Source organism: Rousettus aegyptiacus, unplaced genomic scaffold, assembly GCF_014176215.1.
Source record: "Rousettus aegyptiacus isolate mRouAeg1 unplaced genomic scaffold, mRouAeg1.p scaffold_m13_p_1, whole genome shotgun sequence".
In the NCBI taxonomy this organism is placed as follows: domain Eukaryota; kingdom Metazoa; phylum Chordata; class Mammalia; order Chiroptera; family Pteropodidae; genus Rousettus; species Rousettus aegyptiacus.
The window spans coordinates 12,471,513-12,496,828 of record NW_023416284.1 but is presented as its reverse complement, the minus strand read 5'-3'; the positions used below and the strand labels follow the sequence as shown (position 1 = coordinate 12,496,828).

Below are 25,316 nucleotides of genomic sequence, written 5' to 3'. Positions count from 1 at the left end.
CAAAAGGAGCTGCATTTTTATGGAAATTTCATCATTAAATGAGTATTTTATGTTTTCAGTATGGAGCCTTAGGAATTAAATGCTGCACACTGCATTAATGCAGACATTAAGGTTGAGAATTTAAACATTTGTACTCAATGGTATTGTTAGAGATGATTGCCTGTATTATTCAGAGCATTTTAAATGTATTACAGGTATACTTCTTACTTTTTAGGACTATGTAAATGTGCTTTTTGAGTGGAGGGTGTCTTCTTTAATTCTTTACAAGGATTATTGGTAAATTATGTCAATTAAGCACCTTTTTGTTCCTGTTGCAGAATGTGGTTGTCATGGCCTTCTAAGAATTCACTCTCTTGCTTTTAGAAATCAGGGCATTCCAGGAGGAGCTGGAGTTTCATAAAGTAAAATAGAGAATGGAATCTCTCAGGTTTAATAGGAATTTGATTTCCTCGCTGGGTTACTTTAAATTTTGGTAAACCATTCAGAGGAAATTAGTGATTTTCAAATCTTCAAACTACCTAAGTAAGAAACCAGGGTACAAAACAAAACTAAAGTTATTAAGGGGTAAGGGGTGGCTTGCTTCCTCCCACCTTGTGGCTGAATGATGACATATTCCTCAGAGCCCAGTTTACAGACAAGTGATATGAGTGATATGGATGATCAAATATAATGCATTTCAGAATGATAAACTATTAACTTAATTTTAGTTATATAAGTTTAAAAATGTTCTTAAAAATTGAAATCACAAGTAGATGTTTATATTTGGAGCCCCTTGAAAATCTGTGAATTTTGAGTAAGCCTAAAACTTGAGCCTTTGTGTAGTGATGTGTTTCACTTGTAAATGATGATAGTCTCTGGCTGACATTTATCTCAGTCTTCCGTCATTTAGATAAGTATGATATGTGACCATCTAGATATGTGAATTGTAAGGTCATATTATATTAATAATTACTCTATTAATATAATTATTATAATAAATATAATATAATACAATACAATATAATGTTATCATTAATATTTAGTAATTATTAATATAATAATGTGTAAGGTCATATATTAATGATTGTTAATAGAACTTTTCACCAGTCCCCATTGTTTCCCCAGGGATATTCTAAGTCGGGAATGATTAAGGGGGCCTTACATTTAACCTTATCTCTGGAAGTAAATACGAGACAAACAATAAGTATACATTTAAATTATCTACTTATGTGCTCTATTAAGCAGGGGGATACTGTAGCAAAAATTTAGGATTGATTAATCAGGGAAGCTAAATTTTGGTCTGTATTTTCCCACATTAATTAAAATGTTGTTACTGTCAAGCCATATGGTCGAAAACCTTTTGTTGATTTGTGTTTAAATTCTCAACTTGAACATATGTTAGTATGCCTTTTTGCATTTCAATTCCCTTTGGGGTTGGTTGGTTTTTCTGTGATGTTACCAAGTGCAATCCCACCCTCTCTGGTTATCCTTCTTTCCTGAGCCACAGAAATCCTTTTACTCTTTATCCTTTCCCCAGGGACCACAGGCCTGAATGCAAGTATATGTGTGTATATAACCATAAAGCACAGTAAATGTACATTTTTATTTGATAAAGGCCATCAGTTAATGATTTTAATATGAATAGTACTTTTTCAAGTGTGATATCATCATGGAGCATCAGTTTATTTTATTAGTTAATTTGCATGTCAAGCCACACTTACCAATCTGTTGGCTTTCCAAAGGCATGAAATTCATGAAACAAACAAATAGCTTTTAACAACAGAGACGTACACACCAGAAATATTTTATTTTCCTCTTAATGAAAAACAGCACAAGAGTGATGATGGCAACTGACACTTGGCATTATTGTCTAGAAATTCATAGAGTGATGCCCAGAGAGTAGGAGAGACACCCCTGGTTAAGGGAAGCTGTCATTACTGCCTGCCTGACTTACATCATGTAAAAATGTTTATCCATGTTTCAAAAGAAGCTAGAAATCACTATGTGAAAAATATGTAAGTTTTACATGTTACTAACACATTCTTCTAACAGGTAGCACTGTGCCAGCCCCCCAAAAAAAACCGTTAGGCTTAGGCTAAAAGCTGCTAGTTTGCCAACTTCTACCTAATTTTAGATAGATCCTGAACCACATTCTAATTAGCAAGACTGCAGATGAGACAACCCTCTGCATCAGAATTTGTGGCTGAATAGTAGGTACTGTATTGCTTTGGGCCTTATGGAGCCACCTGCTTTGAGCCACAGTGCACATGCTGTGACTAGCAAAGCCTTTCCCTGTCATTGAGGTTGTCCCAGTCTCTTTTAAGGGAGACAGAGGATGCTTACTAATATATAGCTGGTCCTCCTGTGAAATGTGTACTGAGAATTAAGAAAGCACGAAGGTGACCAAGTGCAACAGAGCTGCAGCACAGACTCCAATATATTGGGTCACAGAAACCTGTTAATGGTAGTATAGGTGAGATAGTACAGGGGAGAGGTTTAAATCTTTGGCTTAGAATGAGACATACTTGGTTTCAGGTCTCAGTTCTACTATTTAATTTTGTAACTTTAGGCAAATTATTTAGTATTACAGAGCCTTAGCTTATACTTTTTTAAAAATGAGGAAAATAAAACATCATAGAGTTATTATAAAGATTAAATGAGAGAAAATACTTAAAACTGCTTAAGCTATGGGCATAATGAGCCTTCCGTAAATATTACCTCTCATCAGTATTACAATTACTGTTTTTTCAGGAGGCACAGAAAATGACTCAAAGGGTCTGGGAGGATTCTCAGCAGAGATGCCATTTCATCCGAGTTTCCAGATAGATACTCACAAAATGGGGGGGGGGGGGGAGAGAGAGAGAAGGGTATTTGAGGCAGAGGGGCAGCATGTGACAAAAGATACATGGAAGTGGGAAATCAGATGAAAGGAGACTGTTCTCATTTCAGGTGACAAATTAGGGAAGGCAGTTGGAGGAGAGAAAGCCAGTTAGAGAAATTCAGCAGTGGTTACTAAGTAAGAAGTATCAAAAGGGTAACCATGTAATTTATCACTATATTGGGAACCTTTTAGAAATGAATTGGGATGCGATTAATCATTTTGGTGGGATAACAGGTATAAACCAGTACTCTCTGGGTAGGCAGCAATGCATGGTTCCCCTAGATGTAAGAGAAAGGGAAGGGTCAGAGGTGACTCTTCAAGCTTAGATGCCTGAGTTTATAATAATACATGACATGGAGTGTATATGAAGAGATAAATAATGAATTTGATTTTGGCAAGCAATCAAGCTGAGTTAATTGCGGGAAACTGCATTGAGTTTATGTGAGAATAGAGAGGAGAAACAGGTTTTCGCTGCTGCTGTTGTGCCCTAAAGAATAGATGGAATTTGAAATTGTCCTATTTCCGAAGTTTTAAAATGATCTGTGGAATAACTCATGGAGATTTTATATCTCAAATGTATAAGAAATATGCATATGTGCATGCGTGTGTCCACTGAGATGATCACCGCGGTACATGGATAGACATCACAGAGTAATAGACACTTGCTGCTGGTCTCCACTGTCGCTTAGATTTATGACATTGGGTCAGAACATTAAGCCCCTTAAAATTCCTATTTTTTTCAACTGTAAAATCAGTTTGTATTATGAAATCTCAGAGTTCTTTTAGCTCTTGTGGGATAGAAGAGGACATTTTCATTACTTTCCTTCAGCATCATAATCTCTCAGCTATATCTCTGTCTCTGCTGTTGATAGTGATTAAGCACAAGGAGTATTTCTGTGTTAAGAAATGTGCTAGCTGCCTGAAAGTCATTGTGGTTGGTACCCTGTAGGATAAAAATAAAGAAGGCTCTAAAATGGTCTACTTCCAAAGGCACAGGGTGGTATATCAAAGTCACTTAATTTTTATAAATGAACTATATATACCTTTCTTCCTTTCCTTACTCCCTTTTGTTCTTTTTTCTGTTTTAAGAATTGCTCTTATAGTGAAACAGTTATAACTTGCGAGAGAGTCCTGTGCCATAGGACATAGGAGCAGAGAAAAGGTTGGAAACTTGATTGCTGGCACATCTTAGGAAAGATACAGCCTCTTTGGTAATTTGGGGAAATTACCAAAGTTAGCAGGTTATTAATTTTTTTTTTAAAGCTTCTTATAAACTTGATACCTGGAAACTTTAAATTCTGACCACTTGTTAATTAGTTCATTTCATAGTTTTAGCAACAATAAATAGTTAACTAAAGTTAGTTTCTCTAAAGCTTAGATAATAATTATGTAATACGTAATATGTAGAGGAAGTAGGTAAGTTCCTACAGAAAGATTTTGAAGGAGATACCTATATAATGTTAAAATACCCAATCTTAGTAGAACCACTATGGAAAACAGTATGAATGTTCCTCAAAAAATTAAGACTAGAACTGCTATGTGATCCAGTAATCCCTCTTCTGGATATCTACCTCCTAAAATCTGAAAACATTTATCCGTAAAGATATATGCACCCCAATGTTCATGTTAGCACTATTCATGGTGGCCAAGACACGAAAACAGGCGAAGTGTTAAAAGAGGATTGGATAAAGAAAATTTGGTACATATACACAATGGACTATTACTCAGCCATAAGAAAAAATGAAATACTGCGATTTATTACAACATGGTTGGATGTTGAGATAATCATACTAAGCGAAATAAGTCAGAGAAATTCGAGGACCATATGGTTTCACTCATACGTGGGATATGTACAGCATAGTAGCTATAGTTAATAATACTTACCATACTCCCCAAAATTTATGTGACATGTAAATTGACTTAATTGTGATAATCATTTTACAGTGTTTATGTATATTAAACCATCATATTGTACAACTTAAATATATACAATTTTTATTTGTAAATGATGCCCCAATGAAGCTGGGAAAACATTTTAATTAAAAAAATCCAGTCTAAACTTTTAAAATGTCATTTTGTCATCTCAGTTATAGGCTCTGCTGAATTAATATTCTCTGCCTTCAAACATAGATATGATTTTGTTTTAGTGATATCTGCAGTAAAGTTAGTTGTAGAATTAAATCACATCATTCTTCATCTTTAATAAATAATTTCTTATTAGTAACGTCCTTTGACTTAAAAATGGTACTTTTCAGTAATATAGAAAGTGTCGTAGACCTTAAATTATCTAAACTGGAGTGGATTCTCTCAGGTTTTAAATGAGGTGTCTCGATAACAGAGATCCTTGCTGGCAAGGGTTAAGCTGTTCCATTGTTTCAAATGAATTCTAAGTGGACTGTCAGAGGGTCCTACTTAGAGCAGGGTTGTTGATTTTATCAGGTCTGTCTCCAACAGGGTTTTGTCCTGAATTTTAATAAAACCAAGATTCTCGGGCTTTGTTGCCTATAGGAATTTTCTAAAGGAAAGAAACAAAATTTGACTTACGGTTACTTTTGCGATAGCTTATCTTCTTTTGGAAAACCAGTGGAAGTTATGTTTTAAGTTGTTTTGGCATCCCAATATAGATCCACTTACGAGACACATTAATAACATTATTTTTTATTTTATTTTAAATGATTATTTTTACTTGAACTGCAGCTTTCCTAAATCTTTACTAAATTGTGAAAGCCTTTGCTGTTGCAGTGGTAAGATTTTACCTTGATACTCTAAATCTGAATCCTAATTATTAAAGAAAGCAGGACTTGAATTTTTGCATGGGTAGCAGAAGTCCTGTCGCTTACCACTCACTACCAGTCAGGTCTGGAACAATGGCATTACAACTTGTGATCATTTAGCAACTGTGTTTATAGTTGTTGGGGATCCTAAATATTGTAAGAGATCACAAGAAACCCTCAGATTCAGTCTTTCATCTATTATCGAAAATGTATTTTTGAAATTAAAAGGACTTGAGTATTGTATGTATAAAAATTGTGACTCTTCACCGGAAAATAATAGTAAAGGAAGAACTTGTAACCCTAAATCTTAATACTGAGAGTTAAGCATTGTTAACTTTTTGGTGACTAACCTTCAGACATCTTTCAGTACACACCTACACGCGTGTGTGTGTATGTATATATATATATCCATACCCATATTATGTTTGGGTTTATTCATGCCATTTCACAACTACCTTTTTTTTTCAATGATCATGCAGATATGTTCATATTTGATTCTAGGTATTATAATTTTTAAGGCTACATGATATTTCTTTGGAAGTACTTTAATCTATGGGTATTCCTATTCTTTCCTGTTTGTCATTAATATTAAGAATGCTGTGATGAGCAACTTTGTGTACCTATTTTGGGATTACGGTGTTCTGACCTACTTTCCAGAAATGTGCCAGTTAATCTCACACCAACGGTTTAATGCTCCTTTCCTTATATTATTGCTTATTTGATAGATTAAAAAATAATACCTCATTTAATTTTTATTTATTGATTGGCGGAGTTAAGAATTTTGATGTGTACTGGTTATTTGTGTGAATTATCTATTCATGTCTTTTGTACACTTTTCTTTTGAGGCAATGATATTTTTCTGGGTTAAGGATTATTTTCTATTTATGAATGTTCTTTACATGTTAAAGACATCCCTTTGACATATTTAATATTTTTTTCTAGTTTGATTTTTTCTTAGTTTAATATTTTTCTCGGTTTTATTAATGGTGCCTAATGTCATATAGAAATTTTAAATTTTTTATATTCACAAATTCTTTTTTTTCCCCTAAATAATTTATGATTTGGGCTGATTCTTTGAAAAATTTTACCAAGATAATAAAACTACTCAAATCTATTTTCTTCTAGTATTTAGGTTTGATTATTTCACCTTTATTTTTGATTGATGTGGAAATTGTCTTGATGTATACAATAAGGTTTAGATTTTGTTTCTTCTCTTTTCAGCTAAATGACTTAGCTCTTGTTTCAGTATTATTTGTTGAATAGTTCATTAGTTCATAATTGCCTCATTTTGAGTGGTTTTAATTATTTACTGAGTACAGACTTTTATTTCATTATTTACCATAATGTCATATATGCCTGGGTCTTTCTGGATTTTTTTTATCCCATTGATCTGTTTTAATACTATTAGTATACTGTCTTAAATACTCTAGCTTTACAATACATTTTAATATTTTAGAGAGAATTTCATCTACATTAAAATAATAATCTTATTTTTTAGTGTTTCTCTAGTTTCATCATTCCTCTCATTGAAACCTTAAAATCATTTGTAGTCCTAGTTTAGTCTGATAGCTTTTATCTTCATTTCTGATACTGTGGCAACTTTTCCTTGCCTTCAAGGGAGAAGTTCTCTTTATCGGATATGTATGTTGTTTTATCAAGTTAGTGTTTAAAGAAAACAAATGGTTTTCATCAATGTAATGTGTTTAGCCTGGGCATACATTTTCTAATTTGTTACTTTGTTCTATTTTTATTTTATACATCACACATTTAGGTCATCTATTAGTTTAAAAAAGTATTTGAGTTTGTGAACCCTGTGTTACTGTTTCTTCAGGTGTTTGGTGTGCTCCTATTTTTTTTTATTTCTGTAAATTATAACAGTCTACCCAAGTTGCTTAGATGATAACCCTAGAAGTCATCTTTAAATTCTCTTTATCTCACATTCTACAACTTTATATCAGCAAGTCCTATTTGGCTCATTCTCAACGCCTTCACTGCACTGTTAGTTACACTTAAGCCACCTTGATCTTTCTCTCAAACAGCAGTAACCTCCTTACTCATTTCCTTGCTTCTGTCTTGCCTGTCCTCTATTTTTAATTTTTTTTATTGAGGCAGAATTAACATATAAATGAGTTTCAGATGTATAGCTTAATGATTCAGTATTTGTATACGTTGCAAAATGGTTACCATAATAAGTCTAGTTAACCATACATAGTTACAGAATTTTTTTTCTTGTGATGAGAACCTTTAAGATCTAATCTTAGCAACTTTCAGGTATGCAATACAGTATTATTAACTGTAGTCGCCATGCTGTATATTACATTTTCACAACTTATTTATAACTGGAAGTTTGTGCCTTTTGACTCTCTTCACCCATTTTCCCCATCCCTCACTTCCCACCTCTAGCAACCACTGATCTATTCTCTGTATCCGTGAGCCTGTTTTTGTTTGATTGTCTGTTTTTTAAGATTCCTCATGTAAGTGAGATCAAATGGTGTTTATCTTTCTCGTCTTATTTCACTTAGCATAATGCTTTTTAGGTCCATCCATGTTGTCACAAATGGCCAGATGTCTTTCTTTTTTTATGGCTAAATAATATTCCATTATGTGTATATGTTTTATTCTTTAATGTTTCTTTTGTTAGAACATGAGGTCCATGAAGCTAAGGATTTTTGTCTGTTTTAGTTACCAGTGGGTTCTCAATGTTTTGTACATGGTAACACCACGGGTAAACATGTACACTTTTCTAATGAATGAATAAATGCGGGAGAATTCTCTCTCACTTATTAAAGAAGCATGCCTCTTTCTTTTTTTCTGGCATCATTTATTATTTTACTTCTTACTCTTTATGTTTCTCAATGAGAGCCATACTTGTTTATACTCAGAATTTGTTTATTTTAAACATAGTATTGGTTACAATTATTATTTTAAAGTTATTGAATGAGACTGAAAACTCAATTACAGTCAGCCTTTCTTATTCGCACATCTACATATTCAGCCATCCTCATCCATAAATAGAAAATACTCATTAAAAAATGTTATGTCACTGCTGATAGGTACTATGTAGTTAGGCCTACAATGGTTGTGTCTGTAGTGAATGAGTACAGACTTTTATTTCATCATAAATGATACAGTACAACAACTGTATAGCTTTCCATTGCATTAGGTTATTATAAGTAAGCATTTACATTCCATTAGATATTGTGAAGTAATCTAGAGATGATTTAAAGAAGGATGTGCGTAGATTATATGCAAATTGTACACCATTTTATACCAGATTTTGGTATCCATGGGGGCTCCCGGAACCAGTCTTTGGCTTTACCAAGTGTCAGCTGTGTACCTAAAATGATGAAATGTAAAGCGTTCAAATAACCCCTTATGATAACAGCAAATTGCATCAGCATCTTGCTTATATTTGTGTAACTATTTGGAGTCTCTGGCTTTCTCTCAATTATAACAGGGGACAGCAAACATTTTCTGTAAAGGGACAGATAGTAAATATTTTCGGCTTTGCAGCCATAGTTTCTTTCGCCACTGATCAACTCTGCCATTGTAGCACAAAAGCAGATGTGTATAGTATGTAAATGAATGCAGGTGACGATTACAATAAAATTTTATTTATGGATACTAAAATTTAAGTTTCCCATAATTTTCACGTGTCAGGAAATATTGTTCTTTTTATTTTTTTCACCAACTATTTAAAAATGTAAAAAGTTCTCATGGGCAATACAAAAACAGGTATGTTGCCCATGGTCAGTGGTTTGCTGACCCACTATGATATCTCTGTACTTAAGCATCCTGTCACATACAAGATTAAAATAGGTAGTGAAGGAAGATGGCCCCTTTCTGGGTAGCAAAATGGGCTGTATGAAGAGAAATGGATTTTAAGTTGTACAAAGAAGTATTTCAGGACAGTTAAATATTTTTGTTGCCTGTTTTACCTATTAGTAAACACTCTTTAAAAAAATTAATTCCATCAATATTCATTTCTTGGTTACTATCAGGTATCTAATATCTTGGCATACTTTAAGTTCCTTTATCACTATAGTTGAAAATTAAGAAGTATTTTTTTTTTCTTTCAATCAGAACCTTGATTTTGAAAATTTTGGGGTGGAGGCAATTTCGCATCGACATAAATTATGAACTGTTGTAACAATGTGGAGTTGCCAAACCAACCCTAACCTTTGAACTCTGACTACCTAGTCATCTTTATTGAACTATTTTATATTTTCATACTATTTACCCTTCCAGACTTATTTTTATAAATTTTCATTTCCATCAATAGTAAAAGTGACTGACATGCAGTGATTTTGAAATCCCTTAAAATATTCTCAGCAGTGTAGATCATGTGCCTGAGTTCTCTAGCTACCCAATAGCTTCATTTCCTTGTAGGGATCAAAATTCATATGGCATTGGATGTGATGTTCTGAGTTATAATATCCAATATATGATTTTTCTGGCTTTTCAGTTAGATAAACTAAGTCATGATTGTGCTTTAGAATGGGTAGGGACTGCTTTGTAACAGACTTTATAGTTACGTTATTTCAGTAGCAGAAAAGAGATGAAATTGTAACTTAAGCTAAAACATGAGATTATCTTAAATTTAAAAGAATCTAAAACAAGACGAAAATATTGAATTATATGCTATGTTAATATGTTACCATTTCTTGGTCCTGTCAGAGGCTGAGAGAATGTTAAAGCTGAAAGGATCTTTAGTTCCTTTTCCTTTACAGCTAAGGAAACTGAGAAGTACTTTCCTAGAATTTTGTGGCTGTGTAGCTATGTACTAGATACCTAGATGTGTAACTATGATTTAATCATGTTATCTCATTTCTTATAAATGCTTTATACATAAAATCTCTCTAGGGCTCTGTCAGTTTAAAAATGTGCAGTTGTCTCTTTAATATGTTTGCAAGTATTTTAATCTTAGAATGAAAAACTGTCTGATCTGTACATATTTATAGGCATCAGTAGCCTTTTACTGTCTAAAATTAAACATCTGTAGATGTCATATCAGTGACCTTCTTTAGGAAACTACCCCTGCGCATTTTTTTGTTGTTGTTGTTAATTTCCTGGAGAATTGGAATAGTTAATATTTTCTTTTTTTCAGGTCAATGACATAATGTACATTTCTTTCCTGGGATATATGGCTAACTTTAATAAATGCTAAAAAACAAATAATCTTTCCATTGTTCCGAAGCTATTTTTAGCCATGGAATTGAATTGAGTTGTATTTTCATTTATAGCTAGCTATGAAGCGTTTCTAATTTTTGAATTTTAGTAATATAATTTTTCTTCCCGAAAGTAAGGATTCAAAATAAGAATACTTATAGCAGTTTTGTTCATTTATTTGGCCATGATTCAAAGTGAAAACAGTAACCTCATTTTTTATAAATAGAAATATAATTTTAGTAGTCTTTATTTAGAAGTAATTGTGGAATATGAGCACTTCTATGATCTAATGAATAGGTGAAGTAATAATATTATCCTCATTTCTATCTGTATAATCCACATATAGTCAAATATCAATTGCATGTTATACTTTCTGAAAAGCATTATTACTTAAATAACATGATAAATGATATGTCTGAACTGGCATTTCATTTTATATTCCCAGTGTATGTGAGACTTACTGACTTGAACATATTTTTTATTAATTCCCACTTTTAAGTGGCCCTATCTACCCGGGATCATCCATGCCTTAATATCCCTTCCAAATAAAAAATAAAATAATAAAATAAACAAGAAAATCAGAATTGTGCTGGGAGCTCTGCTCTGGTAGCACTGACTTCAGTGTAGGAAACTACAGCTGTTATTAAAAAATTGACCTTAGATCTCCGAGGAGAGACGCTGCTTTGTTTTGTGGCTTTTGTGTAACCCTCAAATCCATAACAAATACCTGCCTGGAATGTGACATAGAATGAGTGTTATTGTCATTTCTTGTGTAATTCTTGTTCCCTCTAAGTTGAACAATGGCTGCAGTTTTTCCAACTTACTCTGCTAGGATTTTGATGGGCATTTTTGATTTCCATATACTGGCTGATTGAAAATGAAAGTTACCTCTAAGCTCTGAAGAGCCAGGTGTTTTATTTAGATTTCTGACTCTCAAAAGGTACCATCCTTGACTCTCTAAAGACGTCTTAAAGTGAAAGTGCCTTTAGAGACTTTGCAAGTTGCATCTCAACTTTGCGATTGTATGGACAAATGACAAGAATCGCCCTTTGGTATTGTTTTCTTGAATCAGTAATGGTTTTAAAGTCCATTATTTTTTATTCTGCTTTTGGCAGATGAATTACTTTGCTGGGTAGTACACTAGTGAAGTTTACCAAACAAATCCCGTTAGTCTTTGACTTGGAGGATGTTAAATTCCCTCTCAGATGTGACGTCTATTGTTAGGTTGAAAGTCTGCTTCTCCTTAGAAGGAACACTGGAGAATGCGTTGTACTAATGATTGTGCTGTCTTCTCTTGCTGTTAATAGTAATCATCTCTTTTCCTTCCCTTTCCTGCTGCCTCTTTCCTTTTCTTCCCTTTCTTCCCATGTACCTTTTGAATTTATTAAACTGGCCTATATATTTTTTCCTTGCTTTCCTTTTCTTGAATTTTGTGATCTCCTGCCGCATTCTGTCTTCCCTACTTGCTTGGGTTCCATGTTGCTAGTTTTTCTGTTCGCACGCTCATTATCACCCTTTTTTGTACTTCAAATCCCAGCAGCTGCCCAGCCAGGTCCCCGAGCACAGCCCTGTGGTTTATGGGACTGTGGAGAGCGCTCATCTTGCTGCCAGCACCCCTGTCACTGCAGCTAGCGACCAGAAGCAAGGTTTGTGTATGACTATTTTCCTCCTGTTTTCCACCCTCTTATCGTTAGTCTCTTTTTAAATTACTACATTCCCCTTAGCATTTAAGAGTAAGAGTAACATAATCTGAGTCTTATTTAGATACCAAGTTTTAAGGAAAATCAAAGTGTTCAACAACTAGGAAAGTAAAAGGGTAGTGGTGACTAGTAAAACTTTTCCTATTTTGTTGATGCCTGCTTCACTGTCAGTATAATTAATTACAGGTAAAAACTTCACTGCCTTAAATGCTTTTTTGTTTTTTTTTTTGTAACAAATGTAGGGGAATAAATTCAAGGATATATTGCTTTACAAGAAGAACACAGTTTTATTTATATATTCAACATGTTCCTGTGTGTCTTGCTATTTTTAAAAACAAAATGTTTCTTACAAGTTTGGCTTTTATGGCTTCAGTTGGAGGTAGTGCTGAGTTCAAATCCTGACTCTATCATGCAATATAGCTGTTTGGTTTTGATGAGTCATTATGCTGTGTATCTTAATTTCTTCACTTACAAAATGGAATAAAAAAGACCTACCTCACAGGGTTGTTGTGAGGACATGCCTAGCATATGAAAAGTGCGTATTAAATTATAGCCATTATAACTGCTGCAGGAATCATGCTAAGGTCTCTATTCCTGTTGACTTTCAAAATGCCAAATGTTTGTTGAAATAAATCCTTTTGGATTGTAATAGTAAATGTTAAGGGAAATCTCATCCAAAAAATGGGATATCACAGTTTCTCTTCCCTGCCTAGTTGGATTTAGGTTGACCTTAGCTAGAATTGTAAAACAATTCTCATTAGGCACAGGAGGAAGCAAACAACTTTGGGCATGCTTTTTTTAATGCTTCTCATCATTCTAAGAATTATATTAGCTTTCTATTTTCTTAAATTATTCATTCCTTTAAACATCTTAATAATCTATAGCTAGCTGTTAGCAAATACACTTTTTAAAAATTATTTTTTAAAAAGCATTCAGGAATTGGCACATAATCAAAGTGGAGATATTTAATATTATTGGTTTTTTACTGGACTGCAAGTTAATCACACATACAAACTTCTAATATATGACTTTAATGCTATTTTTTAGGATACAAAGATAACATGATTGTTTTTTCCCTTCAGTATTGAGGAGCCTAGTAAACTTTGAACACAGACAAGTTTTATATTGTATTTGTTTTGTAAGATAGTTTTAGGCTGAAAAGATAGATAATGAATTCTAACCTGGCATGCTTCTAAAAGTTGCAGTTAAGTACTGCTTTCAGTGTCGTTCAGGGTTAGAGACTCATGCATGCTTAAAGCTGAATTTTTAAATTAAAGTCATTCACCTTGCAGAAGTGTAGATCATAAACTATTGTGGAGGACCACTTCCTACCCCACTCCCCGCCCTCCAATGGTAAAGCAGTTTTGAGTCAAAATTCAGAATATTTTCAGTCTGAGTGGAGATTAATTTTCAGGGTATTCCCCTCAAAACTTTATTACTTTTACACAGTTATAATCCTTTTGTTAGTTAGAATTATGCTAAGCATATTGAATATTTACCATGCAAAGAGGCCTTAAAATATATCCTCTATGCAGACTCTGTAGCTGGGTCACGAAAAGAATTCATAATATTTCTTAATGATGAGAGCTCTGACCTGCTAGGGTTTTCAGATTATTAGACACCTGCATTTTGTCATATTTAGGCCTTCATTTCCAAAAGAAAGACTATAGAATTCTTGGTTTCCTCTCAGTTTTTATGCTTTGTGGAATTTTAAATTGTTGTATGATATAGATATGGGTGAATTGGAAAATGTTTCAGGTTACCATGATGAAAATTTTCATTTTAAGCATATTTCCTAGAGTTTATAAGTAGTTCTATGTGACTACTGCTTTCTCTCTTTTAGTACCACTGTCCTCCAGGAAACTCAGTAGTAATTCTGATTTTCTATTTGTAATTCTACCCATAGCTTGCCTCAATATATGAAATAGTGTGCAGAGGGATTTTTTTTTCAACTAAAGTATATAATTCAAATAACATTAGAAAGGACCACCATTTTTCAGATAAAAAATTAGTTAAAATTTTAACTTTTTTTCTTAACTATAGATTCCTTTTGAACTTAAAGTTGGGTACAAAATGCACTATTTTCAAAGATTGCTATATCACCTCCAGAATCAATAGATGATGTACTTTGCCATCAGATTGGTTTTTCTCTCCAGTGGAAATGTCATTTCTGAGGGGTTGCACTAGATAACAGAGTCCCATAATAGCCCCAAAATCTCCCCCTAGCTTGATTCATCTAAATACCTCCTTTTTTTTTTTAATGAATCTTTTTTATTTTTCGAATTGGAAGAATGTGGGATTTGAAATCATTTATAGGTTCCAGCACTTACTAGTTATGTGACCTTGGACCTATGACTTAATTTCTAAAACCCTCAGTTTCCGCATCTGTGAAACAAGAACATAACACTTTGTACCCTAGTGGTGGTTGTAAGAATTTAAGGACACTATGTGTATATGGTATTTGACCCAGATCCTGGCACATAGTAAATGCTTATTTAATAAATGTTTGCACCATTATTAAGCTCCTGATTTTCTTAGAGTTTTTGACGTAAAAAGCTAGAACAAGTTTTTACACAAATATGCCATTTCCCATTTGTTTGAGTACTTTTTAAAGACACAGGAAAAGACCTCTACTTGGTTTGTAGAAAGACTGTTGAATGAATTAAAATACTTGGCTGGTGTTGATGGTGGAAAGACAGCTTAAATGATTGATTTTTGTTTGATATTTTTGAGAAAGTACATTCAGCCTAGTGTATTGAGAGCATGGTATAGATAATTAAATACAAATAAAAGTTATTTGTGTCGCCTTCTTACTCTCAGTGCCTTTTGAAAGTACTTGGATTAGAGTAGGTAGTCAGTGAATGTTGTAATTCAAGCCTTTATAGCAATGTAGCTCAATTGGCATTTAAGACAGGCTATTCTCTGTCAAGTGAGACTTTCTCTCAAATTGCAGGATGCTTAATATTCTTGGTCTCTGCCCATTAGATAGATGACAGTAGCACCCTCGCAGTTACATGAGATTGATGACAACCAAAAGGCATCCATTTGGGCAGTTGCTTCCACTGCCATATGGAATAAAAGGGAGCAGTTTTCTCCTTTCCTATATGACATTCATTATATTAACTATAGGTAAGGAGAAAGAAAAAGTATCTCTTTTCTCATTATCCAGAGCCATTGTTAATCAACCACGGACTTTCCTATATGCATATAGGTTAGTAGGTTAGTATTGGGCAATTTTTTAAAGTTACCATATTAGGTTTATGCTCTACATACAGCTTTGTGCCTTGCTTTTTAAAAAATCTATATTTTATTATAAACAACTTTCCATTTCATTAAATGCTCTTTTAAAATCCTATTTTAAATGATTGTATAGTATATCATGATATTCCCAGACCATCATTTCTTTAAACCCTCATTGTTACATATTTAGCCTATTTTCCAATTTTTTTTTTTGTTATTATGGTATTGCCTTAAATGTTACAGACCTCTACCTTTGCTCACTCTTGCATATTTCCTTAGAAAAAATTCTTAAAAATGGAATTCCTACAAGTTCTTAAAGATGCCAGATGTTATAAACATTTTTAATGTTGTATATTAGATTTCAAACCACCATGGCTTTGCAGAGCATAATCTTAATAATGAAAGTTCTTAGATAAAACCAATGTTCTTTATTTAGATCTACTGTATTATCCTTTTCAGCTTTCTGTATTAAAGCTTTAATGAATGAATTAAAGGACTTTTATTTCAAAATGTGGAGCTCTCAAAATAATTAACTTTTTTATTTTGGTGTTTCTTCATTGATATTAGATTTTTCTCGAGTATATAAAAGTTTCAGTCCTAGGTCTCTTTTTGTTAGATTATTTTTAGTTATCAAATTTTATTTCTCAAAATTAATTGAATCGACATACTCTTATTAGATTATTAGTGCGAGAGTTATTATTTTCTATGGTTTAATTGACTGCATCTGGATTTCATTCAGTGGTCATAAAGAGTGTTATTCTAATGAGCTTTCATAGTAGTCTCACATAGTCTGTGTGACCTGTGCAGCAGTTAGTTGGAAATTGTTTTCATCAGAGCTATTTTAATATGTATTTATTACATATATGTCACATATACATACAGTAGACATATTTCTTGGAAATATTTTTTTCTCTTGCTGTGGCAACGTATTCTAAAGGTTTTGACAGAGCTTTACTGACTTTATGTCTCCACTACAGTAAATAGGCGGGGTTCAATTTAAGCAGCACTGGCTTTTACTCCCATAAATTAAAGTGAACTATAAGGCCAGTTAAAGTTAGTTGTAGTGAATGAAATTCTAATGAGTGTCTAATTTTCCACTGGAGCCTGTTTGTTGTGCTAAGGAAGCACAAGGCTAGAGACTAGTCTGAATCTCTTTTGGTTTCATCTCCCCAAGGATGAATCAGATATTAGTTTCCATGGAATTTTAAAATATTGACATTTTCGTGAATTAGAGTTCCTTACATTTCTCTGGTACCTTTATTGTGATGATCAATTTATGTCTCTTGTTCTTGCTCTCATTCTTTCTGTGTCTATACACAGACACACATTATTCTGAAATATTTTAGACACCTATATTAAGTGTTCTTTTTGGGGGGGGCTTGATTATCTGAAGACTTTGTTTTCTACTTCAAGAATTTTTTTTTTTTTTACGATCAAGACATAAACTTCATTTTTATATCTTCAACATTATTTCTGATTATATGCCTCTTTTGAAAAGTAAAAAGTTAAATTAATTGCTAAATGAATTTTTATGTTCAGGAACTTGATGTCACTATCAATAATAAATTTCATTGATGATAAATGATACCATGATATCTTCTCTTAAAACAAAGTATTTTTATATAAGTAATATACGTTTTTAATAAAAATTGACCAAAATGTAGAAATACAGAGATAAAAAATATCAGTCTATAACAATTTAATCTCCAATTATTTGCCGTCGAACTGTCCTGCCACTACAGTGTATCCTTGGTAGAAAAATTTCTGCAGGGAATAATAATGGTTTAGCTTCAGTTTTGATAAGCTTTTCCCTATATTCTTGACATAATCATTTGATTAATTGATTCCTTCTCTTACTCCAAAATAAACCTTACATGTATTGGAGACCATGTAATAATAGTAGGTATAACAGAAAAGAAAATATGACAATATTTTTGGAGTGGCCGATTATATCTAATATTTGGTCTCTCTTCTGCTACCCATAATTTAGGGTAAGAGATTAAAAGAATTAGCCCAAAATAATACAATGTAATCTCTGATCCAGGAATTATTCTTAAAACTCTTTCTCTTTTTCTTCCCTAGAGGAGAAGCCAAAACCAGACCCAGTGTTAAAGTCTCCTTCCCCAGTGCTTAGGTTAGTCCTTAGTGGAGAGAAGAAAGAACAAGTGGGCCAGATGTCTGAGACTACTGCAGCAGAATCCATACCAGAGCTTCCTCTGCCTCCATCACCAACCGCTATTTCTCCAATTGCTCGAAGTACAATTGCTTCCCCCACCGCTGCTGCTCGCAGTAGCCAGCCGACATTCACCACTGCTCTAGACGACAGATGTGAACTCTCCTCCGCAAAAGAAGACACAGTTCCTATACCCAGCCCCACATCTTGCACAGAAACATCAGATCCTTCACAAACAGATGTTATCGATGATGATATATGCAAGAAATCTTGTAGTGTAGCACCTAATGATATTCCACTGATTTCTAGTACTAACCTAATTAATGAAATGAATGGAGTTAGTGAAAAATTACCAGCCACAGAGAGCATTGTGGAATTAGTAAAACAGGAGGTGTTGCCATTGACTCTTGAATTGGAGATTCTGGAAAATCCCCCAGAAGAAATGAAAGTGGAGTGTGTTTCAGCTCCCATCACCCCTTCCACAGTTCCTTCCTTTTCTCCATCTCCTCCAACTCCTCCAGCTTCTCCTCCTCCCGTGCCAGTCATCGTCCCTGCTGCCGCCATGAACGTTAGTACTGCTAGTGCTCCCGCCACAGTCCAGAGAGTCTCAGAAGAGGATGAGAGTATAAGAACTTGCCTCAGTGAAGATGCGAAAGAGATTCAGAACAAAATAGAGGTAGAAGCAGATGGGCAAACAGAAGAGACTTTGGATTCTCAGAACTTAAGTTCAAGGAAGAGCCCTGTCCTAGGTAAGCTATTCTGCCATTAATTATCATATGCTTGCTGAACATGAAAAAGAAGCAGTATTTGAGTTATTTTTTAATTGGCTACTTTCCTTGACTTCCAGAAACATCAAATGAATGCTGAAATTCCTAGTCTGATTTCTTCAATGGTGTGTTTATGTTTTAGTGCAGCCTGCAAAAGAGTTACTCCATTGTCTAAAAATGCAAATGAAATTTCAAATATACAAAATGCCTCAAAGGTATATGTCACTGTACATGTGTATTTTGTTTTTATTTTTTTGCCTTGTTCATATGAATCAGATCTTCAGTGGTTGGTTTTGTTGTTTTAGGGCTGGAAACCAATTAAAATTAACGTGGTCTGTAGTCTAATCCTGTCTTCTCAGAATTTTAAAATCTGGTCAGTCCTAAACTTAAAGGAACTCCTCTGTGCAAGACCTCTTTAATCTTGGATTTAGGAAATAGCAATCAGAACATCAAAGGTTTATGACTAGTTCTGAAAAATAAAAGTGCCCTCATTGATTAACTCTCAGAAAAGTTTAATGCTTTTCCACTTTTTCTTTAAAAAGTTTATGTTCTCCTGTAATTGCCATTATTATTTTATCATTAATATTATCAAAGTACTCTTCCCAATTCAAAAAAAATTTTTTTAATGTAGCATCACCTAGGATCTTAGGAACTAATCATTGGGTTTTTATAATTTTAATCAAAAGTGACTTGAGGCTTATCAACTATTCTAAAGTCAGTAACCCATAAGAATATGGCTTTTAGCAAGTCAGCATAGCCCGTCTTCTGCAACATCACTCTGAACTGTCCAATTTGCTCTTTGATGCCTGTCAGGTTAAGTTATACAATTTGACAAATGAGTGCTCCCCCAGCAATTGATCTAGATATGCACTTGGGAGGTTTTAGTCACCAACATCCTCAGTTTTTATTGTCTCTTTTGAGCTGTATGATAGAGAAGCTTCACGAATAAAAAACCTGATCCCTACTTTAAAGATGTGATTTTCCCACTAAGTTCAGTTATTGAGACAATTTCCTCACAAATGTCCTTAGAAGGTTTCTGGTTACTTGAAACAGTAGAACATCTAGTTTAACATAGTAAACCAGAGCAGAAAAACAAACAATGCATGGCACTTAGGACAGGGAGAAGTTTATTAATGATAAACTTCTTGTTTGTAAATTACCTGTTTCCTGAACAGACTGGCTTCCATTGGCATCAGTATTCATTCATAGTGCCATCATTATTTGATGAATCTTCTTCCTTGGTGGAATGATTACCTGGGGCTTTTTTGTCAGTCAGTTGCTGAAAAAACAATCTTAATTTTGGTGTGGCTGCAGGTGAATGCCCCCAAAGAACAATCATTCGTTGGGAGAGCAGTAATTTGACCCCGCATTGTTTCCTTTATCCAACTAGTGATATGGTAGTTCCAAATTTAGGAGGAGCTGTTGAGGACACATGTTTAAAAAAAAACATCAAAACAAATAACAAAGAAAAACAAAGCAGTTGTAGGTAATACAAGTCAGAGATACAGACCATACTTCAGAACTTAAATAAGTGTACAGCAAGACTCTGCACCAAAGTCATACTTCCGCTCACCCCTGAGCAGTTTGTCACTTAGGTAGCCTGATGTTGCAAGGCAGTGCCCAGGGATAAATGGAGAGTTTGAGGGGCCAAGTGATCTTCATACTATGGTACATTTTTTCAAAATGCAGGTATTCTTGGAATTAGTAATGTAAGCCACCAGCACCTTAGTGAAAGAATATAGAGTCTTCATTTGTAAACCAGAGGATAGCTAGAAAAGAAAAAACTGTCTTTTGCATGATTAGGGATGAAGTAGAGATTAGTGATGTTGAAAAGTAAAGTGTGTTGGCATTTTCTACTTTCATGATTTTTTTTTTTTACCTATAAATGTATATTAAAAAGAACCGGAGGTTCTATAATTTCCCTTTATATCTTATGCCGTTCAAAGTCCAAAGTAAACCAACCTCAAGAACCCATGCAGCTCTAGCATTTTTTCAAATTGTACAGCTACCAGAAACATTCCTGGCTCTCTTATTTCTGTACAAATAGTTTTTAATGTTATTGTCACAAAAGTGAATAGTGAAAATTTAGATTATCATCATTCTTTTAGATATATCTGTGTGAAGTTGTTATATTTTTAATGAATTCAGTCTTTTTTGCACTTATTTGTTTAGTGTACCTTGTTTACTTTGAGAGGTTATTAAATCATAAGAGTTTGGTTTAGATACCAGTCTTTTGTTGTTGATTTTGAGACTAATTCTTACTGTCTTGCCTGAGGAAACACTTTAAAGCTGGCTTCAGAAACCATTTTCTTTTGACAGGTGTGATGCATAAAAATGCACAGTGGTTGGTATGGAGATACTAGTTTAAAGCAATAATTAAAGTCAGATTTAGGGATATGGTCCCGCTTCTGCTGGAAAACACTTTAATTGCAACTGTTCTCGATCATATTTCTGACTAGCAAAATGCAGCAATTCTGGATGCTTTGGTGTTGAAGAGCAAGCCCTATAAAGTAAGAATTATGTGTGTTTATCTTCAGTGTACTCTGACAAGTCTCAGAAATAGGCCAAACTTTTGATTACTTGATTCATACAATCACTGCAATAATTAAATGTGCAAAAATCTATATTAAGTGGAAGATTTCTTCAAGTCTTAGGAATTTTTATTATGGTTTCTATGTATACTTGGTAGGGAAGAGAAGGGAGTTTCAGAACTAGTGGAAAAACATTCCCTACTCACCATTAGGAATTCATTTTGTACAATTTCCTGAAAGCATGCACTGTGTACCAAGAATTTTCCTATTTTTTAAAAGTCATTTTTCTTTTTAATATCTGCTTGATATTAAACTATTATTTGAAATCCTTTTGGCAGAGAGAGATTTCGGATCTTTAGTCTATTTTATCTTCCAGCTCTTGTTTCTTTGTATATTTTATAAATTTGTTTTCTGAACTCATCTTCAGCTAAGTTTCCCTGGATGTAGATTGAGGGCAAGTCCTCCCAAAGCAGGTTTATGTTTACTTTACTTACTACATGTCTTGGGAAAGCATCAGCTGAAACTTAATCTGAGTTTAATGTCCTAAATCTACTTTCTTATCCTGAACAAAGTGTGCAGACATTCTCTGTGGACACTAATTTACAGGATGACAGCAGTCCCTCTCCACCGGGCTGAAACCAAACATCCTTCCTTGTCATCACTCTGTGTTGGTTCACTACTTTATTTTGTTCTGTTTTATTGTTTTAGCTGCCTTTTCACTGAGGCTGTTACCCTGTTAGGAATCTCAGAGCTTTTTTAAGAATCTCAGTTCCAAGTCCTCATTTTGCAGGAATCCAAGATCTCTTATCTCCCTCAAGGGTATTAAAATGTAAATTCCTTGGTTATCGAGACTGGATGCCACATCCCCAGTCGTGTATGTAGTGGCTGTAGTGGCAACAACAACTGATCTTGTTTGTGTGGCTTCCAGGAGTTTCCCTTTTAGGATCGTAAGCTCAGCCAAGGTTGAGGATGGTTTCCAGATTCTGTAGATTGCAAGATGAGAGATTTCTCAGATGGAGATATGATTGTACGTTTTGAGTGATGTTAATGAAATACTGGTCCATATAGCCAACCAAATGGCTGTTCTCCTTTGGTTTTATTTTACTTTAGTATAAAAGGAGCATACTTTACCAGTGAAATGTTGACAGTATTTTAAAAGAAATAAAACATAAGTAAACATAAAACCAGAGACATAAAAGTCTTTCATTTTGGGTAGACTAACCTGAAAAAGACTCATTTTTAAAACCATGATCTCAAGGTGAGTAGCAGGAATAGGAAATTTAAAATTTATTCTTACCTTTGTTCAACTTATACCTTCTGAGAAGTATTTGAAATATCCCTGGGGGATTTAGGCATGATCCCTCCCCTAATGTACACCGTTATTATTTAACTTCTTATATTCCTCTAGAGAAATATGTTCTGGAACCTTAGGAACAAAACTTACCGCATGTTCCTGATTTCATGTCATCTATCAAAACTCGCAGAGCAATCCCTAAAGGAAAGACTCTTGCTTTCTTTTTCCAGAGGCTTGAGTCCTGAGTGATCCTTGGGAATAAGGAAATTAAAATTATTGGTTTTCCCCAACTTATTTGTAAAAATAGTCTCAACAAAGCTGCCTAAAAAGTATATTTCTGCTATGTCATTCCTGTTTTCTTGTTGCCTTCCACAGTGAAATCTTAAGCATTCTCTGGAGAATCCTGGCTGCTGGCTCAAATTCTGTCTTTCATGTGCTGCAAAATGAGCCCAGACACCTGATGGTGGAGTTTACTAACAGGTTCAGGTGCCAGGCCTCTGGCAAGCACCTTGCACACGTTCTTGCCTCTTCATAGAGTGTACACTTACCTACTATTTACAGTAGTTCATTTCTTTGCAACTGTGAGCCCCAAAGTTTCATTCATTGGATGTTAATTAACTTAGTCATGCATATCTTCGTGAATAAACATAGATTCTTTGTTCAGAAGTTTGCCCTTTTCCCCCCAGACTTAGTAATTAACCTGCCTCCAAAAGAAACCATTTAACTTACCTGCTTCCAGACAGGGAGTCCAGACAGTTTAGGGGCATGCTATTCTTTCAGGCAAAAGGGAACTCTTTTCAGGAAAACTTAATCTTGCTAAAAGCTTTCCTTTCTCCACTGTCCTTGACGTTGAGAACTGTTTTCAATATCTTTGACGAGATAATTTTCCCTACTAATGCAGAAACATCTCCAAAATGCATTTCCTTCAACATGTCAATTCTGCATTACATATTGCAGTATTAATAGTACTTCGTAATTTAGTTACAGTCATAATAAGGTCATCTTTCTTTATGTTTACAAAGCCTTTTCTCAGACATGTCAAGCATTAATTTTATGATTTAAGCAATTATTCCTGGGATAAAATTATTCCTATTTTGCTGATAGCAAAAATAAGCCATGGAATGTTAAAATAGGTCACAGGAAGAGTTACAACCCAAGACTTCTCTTGCTTCACATTTCTGTTATTCTAACATGCTTTCTGTATTGCTGTGAAGTTCATTTAACATTTTCAGGCTTTAGAGATTACACATTTCTGCACGTGACACAGGTTCAGAGGGAGATATGAGAGCCTGCCCATTTCAACCACAAATAGTTAATGAAGGCCTACTATGAATCGGTCGTTTTCTGGGTGCTTGACATTTATCAATGAAGAATCCGAAAACCCCTGCTCCAGTTGTATGTTGGAAAGCTTTCAATGCTACAAAAATAATCAAGCAGGACAGGAATTCTGGAGGAGGCAGCAGGTTGTGGAATTTAAACAACATGATCAGAGTTGTAGGCCTCTGATCTCAACAACATGAGATTTAAGCGAAGATGGGGAAGGAGGATTATCTGAGCTACCCTCTTGCCAAAATCTGTGAATTTTCCTACCCCTTTTTCCTTTTGAGAAATAGTGCTATACTCTGTCTTCTCTATTCTTAAATTCCAGTAGGCAGAGCACTACTGGAGAAGACCACACCACTGTGAATGAAGTGCCTCTACAAGTAAATGCTCTTCACCCCAAGCCATTCCTTTTATGACCTCCCTGTTATAAAAGTCTGTACAACCCAGGCCTGCTCACCCTCAGCAGATGGCTTTGTGTCTCCCATTGTTTAGAAAACTGAGTGCACTGAGAATGCCTTTTTCAGTCTTCTGCCCAAGCTACAAACCTGTCTCTATCTGAACTTTCATCAGGCTCTTATTAGTTGTCCCTTGCAGTCTCATATATATTCACTGTCTCTCCATGGACTTCTTTCTCATTATAAATATGCTGAAGTCTTTCTGAAACCAAAAACACTTCCTCAATCATTCATGCTCATTTAACTACCATTTAAACCCCCTCTTCCCATCCAAACTTCTCAAGAAGAGTTTACCATTCTTGCCTGTACCTAGTTTACTGTTCAGCTGATGTAATCTGACTTATGCTACCAACATGCTAGTTGAATCTCCCTCAGCCAGATTGCCAGTGGATGTACGTTTATCTTATTGGTCTTTTTACCACATGTTGACACTATCAATTGCTCTTTTTCTTTTATTCACTATAATTTATATGCAGTAAAATTCACTTGTTAGCACTCATTTATGTGAATTTTGACAGACACATAAAGTCATGTAATCACCACTGCAGTCAAATATAGACAGTTCCATTACTCAAAAAAAAAAATTCCCTCATATTTGTATGTTCCAATTCTGTTATTATTTAACACGTTCTTCATGGGTGATTTAATCCACTCTAATAGTGGTTGCCTCTCAATGACTTCTAAATTTTTATCTCCATGTGAATTTCTCTTCTGAGCTTCAGTCTTATATTACCAATTAATTGCCTATCTCCACTTGAAAATCCCAAGTCATCTCAAATATGTCCAATACTAAACATTTGGACAAATGTTAAATATGCCCAATACTAATCATCTATCGCCCTAAACCTGTTCCTTTATCTCAGTTTGTGGCACTGGCTTTAATTAAGCTACGATCCTGAAGCCACCATTGATGGACTTCTCCTTTGAGTCACTTTTCTTCACATATAGTTGTTTTACCTGGGTGGGTTGTTGAATTTGGCCCCTCCTCTTTATTTCCTTCAACCATTGCCGCAGACCTGCTTTTCTGCGT

The 25,316-nt window shown here is 34.4% G+C and overlaps 1 protein-coding gene across 41 annotated transcripts in view; it reads left to right on the top strand.

Moving 5' to 3' along the window:
• EIF4G3 (eukaryotic translation initiation factor 4 gamma 3) overlaps positions 1-25,316 on the top strand; it is a 267,806-nt gene that overhangs the window by 155,723 nt on the left and 86,767 nt on the right. For 30 of the 41 annotated variants that reach the window (XM_036229665.1, XM_036229602.1, XM_036229570.1 and 27 more), the window contains 2 exons: positions 12,341-12,449; positions 17,826-18,665. In XM_036229665.1, coding sequence (XP_036085558.1) covers positions 12,341-12,449; positions 17,826-18,665 — 949 coding nt within the window. The remainder of the gene's footprint in view (positions 1-12,340; positions 12,450-17,825; positions 18,666-25,316) is intronic. The other 11 variants (XM_036229572.1, XM_036229636.1, XM_036229624.1 and 8 more) reach the window with 1 other exon arrangement.